This window comes from Xenia sp. Carnegie-2017, unplaced genomic scaffold (genome assembly GCF_021976095.1).
Source record: "Xenia sp. Carnegie-2017 unplaced genomic scaffold, XeniaSp_v1 HiC_scaffold_44, whole genome shotgun sequence".
NCBI lineage: Eukaryota > Metazoa > Cnidaria > Anthozoa > Malacalcyonacea > Xeniidae > Xenia > Xenia sp. Carnegie-2017.
In genome coordinates, this window is record NW_025813509.1 from 376,139 (window position 1) to 393,865 (window position 17,727).

The window sequence follows — 17,727 nt, forward strand, 5'->3', positions numbered from 1 at the left end:
AGTTGTTTTTGTTTGATGTGTTAGGACACTTGGAGTCTTTAGTTGTAAGAAATAGATTTAATCTCGGAAACATTGTCATTGCGTTGTCTCTAAGGCATTACAATTGGATAGCACAAAATAAAGTTGCTACCGAACATTTTGTTGTTAGTTTCCTCCTAAATTCCTCCCAGAATAATCTAGAGGATCCTTACTTTAAAAAATTTGTCATTATTGCTATCTTTATCTATCCACAGTACTTACTCATATCCAATCCTCCAAGTTCCCATGTGTCTTTTAACCAGAATCCTTTATCCCTCCATATATCTATGTAGGTCATGTATTCATCTTATATAAAGTTCTATATTTCATATACTTTGTTCTTAGAAACTCATTGCTTATGGTCATCATGTTGGCGATACACCAGACTCCATTGAACCAGAGAGGCGTTTAATTGACAGAATTATCGAGACTATTTGTAGTTGCTTTACTGGTATAATTACTGATGTAAACGTTCAAATACAAATTATAAAATGTTTATAAAAGTAATCTCAAACTACTAAAGTATTTAATGAGGGAAATGATGTATCCTTGAGGAATTTAACGAGGGTAACGACATATGTATCCCTATGTTTTATACATTTTTTGTCTAATTTTTTTCTATTTTTAATATTACGTCACCTACACCAGATATAACATAGAGTTCACAAAAAATATTCTCGTACTGTATTGAACTTGCAGGAACGATGTCTCTTTCAAGGGAAAGAGCTATTTGTTATATAAATATAAGAAAAAATATGCTAGGAAGACAATTTGATCTTTTATAAAAACAGAACATTAAATTAATTTTCAAAGCCTTTATCGAACTTTCTATTTTATGAAGTTATTATAAATTACTTACAAAAATCATCACAGAAAGAGTATCCAACCATTCATCAAAACCGTATGAGGTACATATCCATATTTTTCAAGGAGTTTAATGAAGTTAATCATGTATTGAATCTAAAAGTTTTGTCAATTTTTCGTAGATTCTTTACAATACGACAATAAGAAATTGAAGGTCTGTTATGCCGATCGGTGCGTAGTACCTATTACATCAATACATCGCTTGATCTTTGACCCAGGAATTTTGGAAAAAGAGTTTGGCCATTTCCATTTGGACAATTTTTTGTTTTTATTCTCTTCAAATTTTATTTAAAATTTATACTGGAGCCTGTTGCACGAAGCGTGAATAGCGTTATCCATTGGATAGTAGTTTTTTAAATTTGTGAATGTGCATGGTTATATTTTGTTTATTATGATGATACTTTGTAATTCTAGAACCAATATTGTATTTCATTTATTGTCCAGTGCGAATCGTTGATTTTTCTCTTTTAAGTTGTTTTTGAAGCGCTCAAAAACGTTGCTACTTAGGTTAATGGTAGCGTTGTTCGACCTTCGTGCAACTGATGTCTTCTCTGGTAATTTATTGGTAAAGTCTCTGCAAAAATATAAATCTGGTGAGAACTATATATGAACAATGAACATGATTATTGTCTGCTCTTCAGCTGTACCCGTTACAAGTCCGGAAGTGAATCAGAATGATCTCGTGATGAGCCCATCCTTGCATTTTAATGATGTTTACATTACAATACGAAGAAAGGGAAAATCGTAGAAATATTTCAATATAAAACTGTGACTCTACGTTGTGGAACGAAATAATAAGTGTGGAAATGAAGAAATAGTCGTTTTGGTCATATTTGGTGAGTAAAATTGTGTAAAACATTGATTTTAAAGCCTTATTGTTTAGCTACTCGTTGTATTGTAAGGTTTGACTAAATGGCAGAATACTCGTCCACTTGGATTCATTGACTGTGCATCCACATTTTCAGTAGATACACAGATGATATTATGCCGTATATAAGACGATTCTAACTTCTGAGAAAAAAAAATCAACGTGAAACGAAACTATAAGATAAATAGCGCTACATCTATTGGACAATGCAATAATATATATTTATGCTTAGTATATCAAATTGCGTTTCATCATATAAACACAAATGATCTGTTTATCTATAAAAACGACTATATTTTAATATTTAAATCAACCACGAACGATTTGCATCAATTATACATTACCACATAGGTAATGTATAATAGGTAATGTGTTGTGCCATTTTCGCACAACCTAAGCGTTCTGTTGTGCAGGATGCTAAATCACGATTCTTTTGACGACAAACGTTGGTTCATTACCACGAGTATTAAAATCAAAAAATGCTTATCCTATTCGTCTCTTCAAGACTTCAACTCAATGCGTTACAATGCATTAATCAAATGCGTCGATAAAATGCGACCATCAAAAATGCGTATTGAAGCAACCGGAAACAGCGTTTGAGAGCCTCTGTATATACTAAACATTCAACAATATAAAATTACAAAGTTTCCTCTTTACCACGATTGGAAAGAAGGTCTTCCTCAGCAACTCAATGCTTTAAACTTCCCATGACAAATGCATGTGCGTAATTTAACGTTAATAGTTCCCATTTTACCATGCTCTTACTTCTTTAGTAATGTTCGTGCTTACAGCAAGAGAAAGATACTTCACTTGTTTTTATTATTTATGAAAATTTCTTCCCGTATACTATTTTATATTGATAAGTTTTACATCGTCCATATTATTATTGATAAATTGATAAATATTACGACAAGCAGGTCACGTTGCAAGAAAAACTGTCTGTTGCTCATTTCTTTTGCTGTTTTTCAGTTTTTACAATTTTTATGAGCACAAAACGGTTAAAGCCACAAAGATATTCAACTTAATTTATGTATTTTTTTAATGATCCTTTTATTCATTTGAAAATGACTGACTCAAGTAGTACCAACTGTTGTCTGACTATATCTGTTGATCTTTGGTTTGGAAACTCAAACTTTGACGAAAAATTGCCATTTGCATCAATATTTGCATAAATTTTGGCCTATTTTCTATTCTAATAATTTTTCGGAATCATATTGGTAATTTATTTTAAAAGTCTATGTCAAAAACATAAATCTAGTGAGAACTATATATGGACAATGAACATGATTATTGTCTACATTTCAGCTGTATCCAGTTACAAGCTGTGAATCAGGCCTGTTTTATACGTCGAATTTCCGTCGAATTTAATCTGTCGAATTTAATGCGTTGAATTTTATTCGACGGAAATGCGACGTATAAACCGATTATCTTCAACGCGTCGCATTAAATGCGACGCTGTCGTGTTACGCGACGAATTTCGTCGCGTAATTCAACGGAAGCGCGACAGCAGTTTAGACGTTGAGCTTCAGACGCGTCGAACAAAATGCATAAATTTTTATAATTATTTTCCATTCCCACAATTCAGCGTTTTCTGCTGCGTGTGTTCCACGAACACATAATTTCAAAATGGCGGGCAAGCATGAAACATGTGTTGAATGTGAAACAGCAACAAAATACAAATGTATTCGATGCAAAATATCTGTTTGTAATCGTCCATCGTGCTCAGTGGAAGAAAAGAACGAAGAAGTAGAAGGCTGGCTAGAAACGGTGTGCGTTGCATACTGCAACAATTGCTTTTTCAATGTGCAGTCCATCGAGGCCGAGGGTGACAAAGACGACGAAGTCGCACACTTTCTTGCTGAAGACGGTGAAGTGACGAAGAAATCGTCGGGCAGGCGATCATTATGGTCTCAAGAACATGTTGACGATATGGTCGATATTATTGTCAACAACGAAAATTACAAGCGAAAGCTTATATTTACGAATAATAGGCGATCAACGAATACCGAAGTTTACCAACAGGTATTGGCGCAGGTGAAAGCAAGGCATCCAGAATTCCCTTTCAAATTGGAGCAAATTCGCAACAAGTTTAAATGGTGTATCGGCACATGTAAAAAAGTTGCACTTACAATCCGAACTGCTACCGGCATCAATCGTTTTGTTGATGAAAAAGGATTTGAAAAGTGGTTCAATGCCTTGTTTCCCTTAATTAAAAGTAGGGATTCCTGTCAACCAGAGCAAAGCATTGAGCCTTCCACATACACAAGTTCAAGTACATGTAGTACACCTGTTAATGGAGATGAAAGTGATGAGGAGGAGGAGGACATTGAAGAAAAAACAAAAGAGCCTGCTCTAAGAAAAGGAAGGGATATGTTTGTCCCAATTAAAAAACGAAAGAAAAAAAACAAGGAAGAGCCGCTTGCAAAGGTGTTAAAAATTTTGGAGAACATGGTGGCAAATGATCCAACTAAAGATCTTTTGAATTTCATGAGAGAAGATGCAGAAAGATCTAGACAATGTGAACTAGAAGTTATTAAACTTTTATCCAATCAAGCACCACCTGCACAAGGACATGCACCACAACTTCAACCCTGCTATCCGCCAGCACAGCATTGGGTGCATTCAATGGTCCCACAAACACCTCCCAGTGATCACCATGTAATCAACTATCCAATGCCTGGAGCTAGTTCACCCTTTGATTCTCAAATGAACAAATACACTAAACTGTAATTTTGTTGCTTTTTATCCGTTTAACAAACATATACAGTAAAAACTATTAAACATTATGGTATAAAACTATAACTATTTGTTATCAATGTGTCATATTTTAAAAATTTTTGTTAATTACAGTGCAAAGCGTGAATCTTATAATAACATAAAACAATGCATAAAGTGATAGAGCTCGCAGTTTTTCAAGCGTCTTATTGTTGACAAGATTTGGCTTGTTTGTTATAAACATACCAAAGTGAACAATTAACACACACCATATTGCAGTTTTTCTCTCCATAACTTTTCTTTAAATGCAGCTCGTATTTTCCCTGCATTAATGGATGTGTCTTTGACTTTTTCACATTTTCGCATGTCAAGCATATCTCTCACAACTTGCCGATCTCGTCGTTCCAAAGTGGCTGGATCAGCAGCTATGTCAGGCTGTTGAGGAAAAGGTTCATCATGTTCGATGCAAATATTGTGAAGAATAACACAAGCCAATGTGACTGCTTTCATTGTTTGTTCATTACATTCACATTTCCTGAACAGAATCCTAAATCTTCCCTTAAGCTGGCCATAGGCACATTCAGTCACCATTCTAGCTCGAGATAAACGATAATTGAAGTTTTTTTCTTGAGGTTGGAGTGTTGAGAACGTGTAGGGTTTCATAATCCAGGTTGTACACGGGAAAGCAGAATCACCAACAATAAGAGGACCAACTTCAATGCCCTCAATCTTCTTTGAGATTGCAGGAAGAAGATTGTTGTCCATAATATCTTTCCAAAGCTGGGTTGCCTGTAAGATCATGGCATCATGGGTATTGCCAGGAAATCCAGCACTTGCCCACACAAACCTATACTTGGCATCAATCAAACCCATTAAAACAATTGAATAAAAATTTTTGAAATTGTGATATTCTTTGGCTGCCTCTGCACCTCCATTAGGACATTTAATCGAGATATGACACCCATCAACTGCAGACCAACAACATGGAAATTGCCAGAGTTCTTCCATATCAATTATTTTTTCCCTCATATGTCCTTCTGACGAGGGAAAATGCGCACTAACAGCATCCTTCCATAAATGAATTACAATGCTTTCACTTCTTTGACAATCTGCTGTATTGTTGCTATTCCAAGGCCAGACATTTCAGAAAGAGTGTAATAATAGTCACCACGTGCTAATCTATAAAGACATATAGCCAATCGACATGCTGGTGAGACCGGTTGCTCTGACATTGTTTTCTTTTCTAAATCACATTCAATTTTGCCGAGAATCATCGTGAAAATATCTCGTGATACACGAAATGTAGTCCTAAAGCGCTTTTCTGAATAGGTGAACCATATAGATTCCCACCAGTGTCTCCATGATAATGTTCTTTCAAGCCGACGACAAGAACGAATTCTAGGTATTTCATTCTCCTCAGAAATAAGATTTAGCAGTAACAAGCACAACTGACAAATCTTTCTTCTTCTATTAATCAAAGCCAACAATATATGAAGACGCCTTTGTCGTCTTTCTCTTCGTATTCGTATTATTTTCCTTAAAATAATAGCTTTTGCCACAGCCGCCATGTTTAATTTTGCCTAAGAAACAACCTGTTAGCAGGCTATAGAGTCGAATTTGATGATTTGAATCCGATGCAAATTCGACGTATAAATCGAGAAACTCATTTCCGTCGAATCTCCGTCGCAAAATTGTCGCATTAAATTCGACAGATTAAATTCGACGGAAATTCGACGTATAAAACAGGCCTCAGAATGATCTCGTGATAAGCCCACCCTTTACATTTCAATGATGTGTACATTACAATACGATTAAAGACAAAATTGAAGAAATATTTCAATATAAAACTGTGACTCTACGTTGTGGAACGAAATAATAAGTGTGGAAATGAAGAAATAGTCGTTTTGGTCATATTTGGTTAGTAAAATTGTGTAAAACATTGATTTTAAAGCCGTATTGTTTAGCTACTCGTTGTATTGTAAGGTTTGACTAAATGGCAGAATACTCGTCCACTCGGATTCATTGACTGTGCATCCATATTTTCAGTAGATACACAGATGATATTATGACGTATATAAGACGATTCTAACTTCTGAGAAAAGAAAAATCAACGTGAAACGAAACTATAAGATAAATAGCGCTACATATTTTGGACAATACGATAATATATATTTATGCTTAGTATATCAAATTGCGTTTCATCATATAAACACAAATGATCTGTTTATCAATCAAAACGACTATATTTTAATATTTAAATCAACCACGAACGATTTGCATCAATTATACATTACCACATTGATATGTAATTATAGATTTATAGTGACATTGTCGCACAACCTAAGCTTTCTGTTGTGAGGGATGCTAAATCACGATTCCTTTGACGACAAACGTTGGTTCATTACCACGAGTATTAAAATCAAAAAATGCGTATCCAATTCGTCTCTTCAAGACTTCAAGTCAATGCGTTACAATGCATTAATCAAATGCGTCGATAAAATGCGACCATCAAAAATGCGTATTGAGACAACCAGAAACAGCGTTTGCAGCCTCTGTATATACTAAACATTCAACAATATAAAATTACAAAGTTTCCTCTTTACCACGATTGGAAAGAAGGTCTTCCTCAGCAACTCAATGCTTTAAACTTCCCATGACAAATGCATGTGCGTAATTTAACGTAAATAGTTCCCATTTTACCATGCTCTTACTTCTTTAGTAATGTTCGGGCTTACAGAAAGAGAAAGATACTTCACTTGTTTTTATTATTTATCTAAATTTCTTCCCGTATACTATTTTATACTGATATGTTTTACATCGTCCATATTATTATTGATAAATTGATAAAATTTACGACAAGCCAGGTCACGTTGACAGAAAAACTGTCTGTTGCTCATTTCTTTTTCTGTTTTTCAGTTTTTCCAATTTTTATGAACACAAAACGGTTAAAGCCACAAAGAATTCAACATAATTTATGTATTTTTTTAATGAACCTTTTATTGGTTTGAAGATGACTGACTCAAGTAGTACCAAGTATTGTCTGACTATAGCTTCTGATCTTTGGTTTGGAAAGTCAAACTTTGACAAAAAATGGCCATTTGGATCGATATTTAGATACATTTTGGCCTATTTTCTATTCTAATAATTTTTCGGAATCATATTGGTAATTTATTATAAAAGTCTCTGTAAAAACAAAAATCTGATGAGAACTATATATGAACAATGAACATGATTATTGTCTACTTTTCAGCTGTATCCAGTTACAAGGAAGTAAATCAGAATGATCTCGTGATGAGCCTATCCTTTTCATTTGAATACAACACGTCAACACTGCAATACAATGAAAGACAAAAATGAAGAAATATTTCATTATAAAACTGTGAATTTACGTTGTGGAACGAAGGAATTAATGTTGAAATCTAGAAATAGTCGTTTTGGGTCATATTTGGTAAGTTTTACAAAACATTAATTTTAAAACATTATTGTTTAGCTACACGTTTTATTGTATCACAGATTTTATTAACGTTTTATATTTGAACTTTGATATAAGTTTTTCAGTTGGCCGTTGATTTATTTAATTTTAAAGTTTTGTAACTAATTTTTGTACCATTATTTTTCTTCGTTTTTAGTTTGAAGTTCAAACAAAGGCTTCACGATTAAAACCAAACATTCTTCATTAAAGTAAGTCAGAGTATTCACAACATTATATTCTAAATAAATTTCTTTTTTGTAAATGGCTTCACCACCTCAAAAACTGAAGATTGAGGCAAATGGATCTCGTTTAAGTAAAATTTTGATAAATAAAGGAACCCAAGCTTTGAAAACAACATTGCGATTTAGTTTTTACTTTCGATCATCAAGTTTGATCAATGAACTTAAAGATCTTTCAACAATGAACAAATTGACTTTGCTTAAAAACAAAAGGGTCATCAGTAAAGAGCAATGGGAGCTTCTTTACCCGCCAAATGGCTCATCACCTGACCTTGACAACTTTGACATCTCATTATTGACTGTCTTACTGAGAAATATTTGTGGTCTAACAGCGCCATCTGGAGGATGGGATAGTCTTCCTTCCTCTTCAGATACTTCAATCTCAGCAAATATTGCAAGAATAAAGTTTTATCGAAACAAAGTGTACGGTCACATAACTACAACTAGTGTAAATGACAGTGAGTTTGAGTACTTGTGGCAGGAAATTTCAAAAGCATTGGTTGGTCTTGGTATTCAACAAACTGAAATAGATGAAGTAAAGAAAGCTCCCCTCAGTCCTGATGAGGCAAATTATATTAAAATGTTGAAAAAATGGCATGAAAAAGAACAACAGTTAATCGATGTTGCTGAGAAAACCAACGAAAATGTAAAAGCATTAAAAAAAGATTTTGAAGCTATGAAAAACAAAGTAGAAGAAATTAAAGAAAGCATGCCTACAAAAGTTGATGTAGTTGAAATTAAACAAGACATGGCGACAAAAGCTGATGTAACCAGAGAAAAAGAAATGATACAGGACAAAACATGCTCAGATCTCAAGAAGCTTGGAAAGTGTAAGTTTAATGGTCTTATAAAAGATCTTAACAAGAAATACCTTGAAGGCACTAGACAATGGTTGTTTGAAAAACTCGACACTTGGTTTAACGATAAAAGTGAAGATGCTTCTAATGTCATGATTTTGATTGCCGGTCCAGGTGTTGGTAAAAGTGTGTTTGCTGCTGAGGTGTGTCGACGATATTCTGAAAAGAAAAAACTTGCTGCTTCTCATTTCTGCAAATATAATAGATCAGATTATAGAAATCCTCGAATATTGATAGAATCATTGGCTAGTAGCATGTGTGATACAATATCAAATTTTAAAAGTAAACTGAATGAAGAATTACAGAGAAACCATTCTAAAGAATCAATCACCGATAAATTCCTTGTTTTATTAAATAATCCATTGCATTCATTGGAAGTTCATGAAACAATGCTTTTGGTTATTGATGCATTAGATGAAAGCCAAGTTGATGGCAAAAGTGAATTGTTGGAATTGATTGCAGAAGAGTTTGACCGACTGCCTCAATGGATTAAAATCTTCATCACCAGTCGTCCAGAACTTCCTGTTCAAAAGGAGTTGAAAGTCATGAATCCTGTGGAAATTACAACTCGTCCTCGTAATGAAAACAACGAAGAAGACCTGCACAAGTATTTAAGTCATCAGTTGAATGATCGGGTGCAGAAAGATCGCTACTTTCTATTGTTCTTAGTTGACAAATGTGAGGGATCATTTCTTTATGCGTATCACGCACAACAGAGCTTGAATAAAGAAAATATTGAGCTTACTTACGAAAACATTCTACAATTGGTCCCTAGTGGGTTAAGCGGTGTTTACACAAAGCAATTTAAAAGAGTAAAAGAATTGTTAACGGATAAAAGTACCAGAAATTCTGTTATCTCAGAAACTACTTTCATGCAATTTCTTGAATTGTTGGCTGCCTGTCGGGAGTTTTTACCATTAACTTTCCTGTTTAGCTATTTAGGTTTTTCTGGTGACATCAAGTTTGAAGTCCGCAGTAAAATCATTGAACCGTTATCTCAAATTTTGCCAGTTTACGATGATTATTTAACCGTGTATCACAAATCTCTGATTGATTGGTTGAAATCAGATGGTTACGAACAGCATGAGTTTACAGTTAATCCAGAAAATGGTCATAAGTTCTTATGGCATGCTTGTGAGAAAGTGTTTGAACAAATTAAGTCGATGAACATTTTTGAAGATCAGATGAACACTGCTATGATTAAATATGTTTTGGAGAATGGAGTCCACCATATGATAGAATGTGGCGAAAATGTTGACTTTAGTTGGGCAGTAGATATCAAAGTGGTTTGTGCGAGGTTAATGTGTGTGAAAGACATTTACGTGAAACCCATTATGTCTGAATTGTTTGAAATCATTAAGGAGCGGCGTTTTTTCTTGAAAAAAGATGTACTTGAGGAGCTACTATTTCATTTGTTTATGCGGTCAATGAGAACGGGATATGACTCATATAAGTTTAAGGATATCTTATTTTATTTACAAATTATTGCAAACAGAATTGATTGCAGTAACGAAAAAAGATTATTGGCAAGGGATTTATTGAAACAAGGAAAGTTTGTTTGGTTTGAGGATTTAGACTCAACATATTTAACAAACCATCATCATTTGACTGTCTCCTTGCGTGCAAACGTTATATCTCTTTGTGTGTCGTCCAATGAAGAACTTCTTGCTGTAGGATATGAAAATGGTCAAATATCTATTTTTGAACTTCCTGAATTCGAACAACAATGCACTCTTGGCACTGCACTCGATGGTTCAAGGTTGGATAAATGGAATGATGTAGATGATGTAGACAAATTTATGTCCCTATATGGCAAATATTACGATCCATTAACAATGGAATTAGGTTTTGTAGGTGGAAACATCTGTTGTTACTCCTTTTCACCAACCGGAAATAGACTGGTAACTAGTGATGGATCTACTGAAGTAAAGTTGTGGGACGTTAACAATGGACATTTGTTATTATGTTTACAGTCAGATGATGTCGTTAATCGTTGCTCTTTCTTAGATTCTGGTTTGTTTATTACAGCAAGATATGATGGAATTTCTTCTAAAGGTGCGCTCACAGTATGGAATTCATTAACTTTGCAAAGAATCGATCGACGCTGCGTTGTTGAATACCAAAAACTACAATGCACCGATAAATATTAAGAGTTCTTTGTTGCACAATTCGTCCAGACTTGGTATGTTTTTCAATTCCCAAAGGCAATCGATATTTTTTCAACTAAAATAAAAAATTCACTACCTTTACATTTAATGATAACACACCATTATCGTGATTGTATTTTTCATCATACAAGCCAGAATGGAAAGTTTTCTGAAATCACTAAGTTGACAAAATACAACGATCAAGGAGAAATCGAGTTTTGTTTACCAAATGTTGAGTGTCCATGTGTTGATAGGGATCAAAAAAATGTCCATCCCATCTCGTTTAAGGAATTTTACGGTGTGCCGTATTTTTCCAAGCTTAAAATTTTTAAAACTGATCATCTTTGGCGACCTTCATTTATCTTTGAGAAATTTGAAATTAAATGTTGTTGTTTTTCACCGGATGGATCTTTTTTTGCTGCTTTCGCTGTTGGTGACCACGTCAACATTCATATTTGGAGCATTGAACGTTGCACTATTATTCAAACTGTACCAATGCAACTGAAGGATGCATTAGGATGTTGGTGGTCAGATGGTTTACTGTGGATATGGGATGGTTCTCATCATCTTAAGAAGATATCAACTTCGTCTGAAAATTTTGTAGATTCTACTAAAGCAAAGCATGTTAACATTGGATTTAAACCTAAGAAAATCTTAACATTTGGTGATGTCTTAGTTTGTATTGACGAACAAGATTTTGTTCAAGTTGTTAGAATTACCAAGGGTGAGATACAATACAACAAAAGACTTCCTGTTGATAGTTCAAAATTTAAAGCAGCGGCTGTATCACCTGATAATTCTGTTATTTTAACTGTAAACAAAACAGAATACACATTATGGAAATGGGGAAATAACAACAATGAACTTTACTTGAAACCTTGGCATACTGCAGAAATACCCATAACAGCTGTCATTGAAAAATTTGTTCAAGAACAGGAAACTGTAAATGATCTAAGGTTCAACTGCTGTATAAGTGATAGTAAACAAGCAGTCATAGCATTTCGCAAAGGCATCAAAATTATGGTCATTTATGTAATTAATGTTCACGAGAATGGTGATGTGAATGAGATTTTGCATGTCAGTAGATATTTTTTTTTCTCCAACCTAGTCGTACACAAATCTTATTGCATAGGAGGGTATTTGTGGTCATTGCTTGCTGTAGATTTAAACAGTGGTGAAGTTTGCTCTGAATTTAACGATAAACGTCATTTAATGTATATTATGACTATGCATCCCAACACTGGAACTTTAGCTAATGTTGACAACTCAGATTGTACAATTCAATTTTTTAAACTTAATGCTCCTGAATAAATACATCAACTCAAACTTTAATAGTAAGTTCAAAACCTTTTGAGAAAATTGCACATAGATGTTGATGGTCGTAAGGATGGTTGCTTGTTTCCACCTACTATAGTTTTCTACAGAAGAAGTATACTTATTCTACCAGGCAATCTTTAAGAAATTATCTACATTTACCAAAAATAAATTTGGACCAATTTTGCAAAAGATCTTTTAAATTTATCGGTACTATTTCTTGGAATGTCTTACCTCCTGCTCTTAAAGAATGTAAAATATTATCTATGTTTTGCAATAGTCTGAATGATATATAATTGCTTTTTATAACACAAATGACTTGTATTTAAAAAGATCGCTTCTATACTAATTGATCATGAATATTTGTTTATTCCTTTCTAAGATTCTACCTGTAATCTTCATAAATGAATTGTCATTTAAACAGGGCATCCTCTAGATTAGATTACTACTGTAAGATGCTCTGTCAAACTTATTATTATGTATTGTACCTCTGAACAAATTTGATGTTGATGATTTACTTTTTAATAAAAATGTATGGTTAGATAATTTGGTTATTTTTATTTAACAAATAGATAACATTTAACAGTTGTCTATACAGTTATAGATACACGGGTATGACGTCATTGTGATAAAAAATGAGTGGCCACGAGCCGCCGGGCAAATCAATGTTCGAAAACCGGGTTTTTTCTTTTCTTTTTCCTCAAATGCGTCCAATGCTTCAACTGGGCATTCTTAATTTGTTCATACATATCATTCACATGTATAAAAACACCATTTGGGTTTTATGGTCATTAGTTGAAAAATGTGAGAGATCATTTTTGTACGTTTATTATGTACATATGACCTTAGAGACAGAAAATACTGTCAACAATTCCCGTATGTGAAAACATCATGACGTCATGTTAATAACTGAGATGAAAATCAATAAAACTTTTACGATTTTGACATAAGTTCATTTGAATTAAGAAATTAAATTTTTTTGGATAATATTTTCTTGATTAAAATATTGAAGATTATTAATTCTCACTTTCTGTCTTCAATGGTTAAAATAAAATTTATCATCAAGATGTTGGGGTTGATACAACTTTAAATGTACAGTTTCAATTTGTGACAATTGTAAACATAACAAGAAACATTTTACTTACTAATAAATATTAAAGCTCAGCAAAGTGCTTTTAAAAGAGCCATTCAACACAAAAATGACGTATAAAAAGAAATATTAAGTAGCGTAACGTTTCGTCTTGGTTCTCAAGACATCATCAGACAGTATTGAATTACATGTATAAAGGGATTTATATATATAAAAGCTATTTACATAATATTAAATTATATGGTGGGATGAAAAAGGTGAAAGTAAAAGTGGGATAAGATGGTATGAAGTGGGATAAGTGGAAATCACGAAAAAACAAAAACATACACAATCACAAAGTATACAGACATGGAGTTTTCTTGTGAATTCCATTTATCCTTAGACTTTAATATATATACTAAGAATTTGCTTTCCGCCTGGTATATCCCTGGTCACTATTCTGAAGAAACATTTTACTAATGATTTTAAAGATCCTTGTGCTTTAAACACTCCACCGATTTTTCTAGTTCTAAGTTAGGGTCATCTTATGAAAAAACAGGTACGTATAGCGTACATTTTGTTGTCATTTACTGATTAGTAAACATTGGAGCTTTTCAAAATAAACATATTTCCACATCACGCGATGTCATCTTCAGTATTTGTAACAAAATGATGTACATGATACAACATATATGGTAGTAATGTGATACAGTTATAGTTTATTTAAAAATAAGTAGACATGAATTAATGATAAATGTGTTTACAAGTTCTTCTTTAATTTAAAATTTTAAAATCTTAAGTTTTTAAGTTTTTCTTACTTTACAAAAGGGGAGGGATAACTAAGGACAGAGTAATAAAATTAGGGCAACCTCTCGAGCAGGTGCAACCCTTTGCTCAACCTTTGGTCTCCGGCTTGCACTGATCTGCTTTTGAGTTCTCCCAAAGTTCTCCTCGGTTTGCATAAGCCTGTGCCATGAAACATCTTTTATTTCTTAATTGCATAATCATGTTTTATTGGGGCTTCTTTTGCCAAAATTTAAGGCTTTGGCTGCGTTTACACTATATAACAGATTTGCTCATCAAGATATCTTCATTTGGTTTCAAGAAGTCACAGTTTGGAGTAAATGCTTATTAAATTGATAGATTTTAGTCAATTTAATTGTTTTTTTTTTTGCATTTAACGATATCACTGACTTTTAATACATAGAAAATTTAACCTGTAACGATAGCAATTCTGTACAGTAAACTGGGACTTATTTTAGTTCACAAATATAAAGTTCGATGTTTGAAACGAGCGTAAAAATTTTATTCAAAGACGTTAGAGGATTAATTATTGTATGTTTGAGAGGTCATATGCACCTCGAGTTAATAAAAATAAAAAATTTTATCGTGACGTCAATTTCAGAAGTGTTAAAGTATTTAAATTCGTATGTGTTTACTTTAACGTCAGTCAAGTCACTTTAACTTTATAGAGAGGAAATGTAAGTACTGTGTATTTACTGACGAACAGGCAAAGTAAGAAATATATGGAAGAAATTAACAGGTCTTGTTAAAACCTTCGTAATGTGAAGAATTTTACTATTCGCGACTAAAAGGGTTAAATTTAGAGTGAGAAATATGTTCAGAAAGGATGTCCATGACGTCTGTACTGTATTGGTTAAATATTGAGGTTACACCATAAATGGAATGATAAAAAGTTATTAAAAGAACAATGTATAACATGTATGAACATTTATGTTGGACTATGAAGACTGACTACGCAGGGGCGGATCTAGAGTATGTCAAATCCGTCGCGCGACTGATGTTTGAAATTCAAAAATTACCTATTCACATTAATTGAAAATTCATTAATTATTCTTATTTTCTTGTCGCATTTACTTCGTGATAAAAATCCCGCATTATTTATTATTGAAAACTAATGACTAATCCAATGAATATCTCGTTGGTAACCAGATCAGTTGAATTTTAATTGACCTGGAATAACCGACTGATAAGCGGGGTGGCTTGACTGGTTCGACGGATAAAGGAGTCTATGAACGTCAAAACGCTTATTTTATTGGTCAATAGCCAGATCAGTGGACAGTCTGGAATGGTCTCGACTGATAATAAGGGTGGCCGGACGAATAAGGAGTCAATTGCTATCTTACAATTGGTTCATTTGAATTTTGCTTTATTGTGATTGGTTTGACGGATTTCGACTGATAGCCAACTGAACTAACATAGTCAAGCTCACTGTCTGAATTGAATGTTTGATCGTTTTATAGTAATTTTTATAAGCATGATAGAAACTAAACTACAATCAGATGGAATTTATGGAAATCTTTTACAAATTCATATATTGACATGAATGCTGCTGTCCAAAATGTGAATTTTTCAAGAGGGTGGAAATTTATGGATAAATTTTAAATGCTTGGCAAAGACGATCATCGAGCGACATTTCAGTCATTGATGTTCAAAAGAAAGCCAACATTATTTTGAGTTTTATCAGCAGAAATTTACATCCAAAATCGTAAGTAAAGGACAAGTGAAGTGTATGCATGAATGTAATATATCAAAGTCAATTATGTGAGTGTGTGATGCGATTTATGTCAATATGGCGTATGGTAAGCAGATCGATGCTTCTAAAATTGTTGTTGACGAAGGACTTTTAGCAATGATTTCTTTAGTGCTTGGGGAATCGTGGCCGTTATACGGCAGTGAAATCCTACATTCCTGCAAATATATTTCAATGGACAAAAAATCTGTAGCCATAAGGCGCCATACTATTATTTACTTTATCATAAACAAATGTTTGGGGTTTTTCAGTTTATGATCATTGATCATTCAATCATTGGACAGTTATACTTCATATTGTTTAAGATTTGAGAAAACTAACATTGATTACATGAGAAGCTGTTTACTATAACCTGTGATTTTGAGTCTTCTGATCCATGAAGCTTTTTATTTTGACAATTTGACTGGAATGGTATTAAACCTGAGTATTTCACATACATGGAATGTTGTCCCATGTCACATATTGTCCCTTTTCTAACTGAACACCTCATGTAGAGATGTAAAGGTGTGTTAATCTCGGCTCATACCAGATTGTTTGCCATAAATTCCAAAGGGCTATTGATGTATGAAAAGCATTTTCTATAAAGTAAAAATGTCTTTCTATGTATGCAGATAAACCTTGAAATTTGGCAAAACAAAAGTATTTTTCATGATCACTAGGTAATTTTTCTGATGAGCATTATAATTTCTAAACTAAATTATTTCTGATTTACATTTAAACAAGCTTTGATCATATGAAAAGATATTTATCATAACCAGTAAGCATGACACATGAACCAATTTTAACATTCATGTAATTATATAATTAAAGACATGTTGGTTACATTCTGTTTGTATTTGCAAATACAATGCTACTAGTGATTGCTATATAGCACACCTTGCATATACTTACAGGAGATAATAGTCTAGTGAAATGCCTAATAAATATTTATGGCATTAAGCTGTCCTTAACTGCAAATTTTCACTCTGATAATTTTTAACCTTTGGCAGAAAAAATTTTGAGTTTTTCTCAAAAGGTGAATTTGCTAACTGATGTGGAGATGGGTAAAGGGTTACAATATACTTGCATGGTTTGAAGTCTGAGCTTTTCTATATCTATGAACTGTCACTTGTAGTACCAAATTTCTAACTTAACTAAATTCATTACATAGAGGTTTGAATGGGGGTCTCTAGGGGGGTCTATGCCTGACAACTTGGTAGAAATTTTTAAAGACTATATCTGTTTTTGAATAGCATTATTGTAAAATAAATTTTACGTTCCTAGACATGCTAATGAGCCATATGTTTGGCATGATAATGAGCCTAAATATTTAACAAAACATTCAAGAATTGTTCACTTCATTTTTTTTTTTTTTGAAAAAAACGTAAGCAAAATGTTTTGTTTTTGCGCAAAAACGATGCCCACTAATACATTTTGTATTGCTCTACAACGCTGAAAATGGCATTTTCAAGGCTCTGAAATTCAAAATTTCTCAGGGGAGAATGTCTCAGACCCCCCCAGGTGCGGAGCGCCTTCGACGTTTTATGACTGATGTTTGAAAAATCCTAGATCCGCCCCTGATTGTATGTTTGAAAGGTCATATGCCCCTTTAGCCAACAAAAATGAAAAAT

General features: G+C 33.3%; 1 protein-coding gene and 1 pseudogene across 3 annotated transcripts; both read left to right on the forward strand.

The window, feature by feature from the left end:
- LOC124456245 overlaps positions 1-17,727 on the forward strand; it is a 109,221-nt pseudogene that overhangs the window by 11,209 nt on the left and 80,285 nt on the right.
- LOC124456244 lies at positions 1,501-13,040 on the forward strand. Of its 3 annotated transcripts, none has more exons than XM_047006729.1 (3): positions 1,501-1,718; positions 7,716-7,913; positions 8,095-13,040. In XM_047006729.1, the coding sequence occupies exon 3, from the start codon at positions 8,199-8,201 to the stop codon at positions 11,181-11,183; it is 2,985 nt and encodes a 994-aa protein (XP_046862685.1). In that variant the 5' UTR covers positions 1,501-1,718; positions 7,716-7,913; positions 8,095-8,198; the 3' UTR covers positions 11,184-13,040. The 3 variants fall into 3 exon arrangements, with proteins under 3 accessions (XP_046862685.1, XP_046862684.1, XP_046862687.1); XM_047006728.1 differs by lacking the exon at positions 1,501-1,718 and adding an exon at positions 6,221-6,382; XM_047006731.1 differs by lacking the exons at positions 1,501-1,718; positions 7,716-7,913 and adding an exon at positions 6,221-6,382.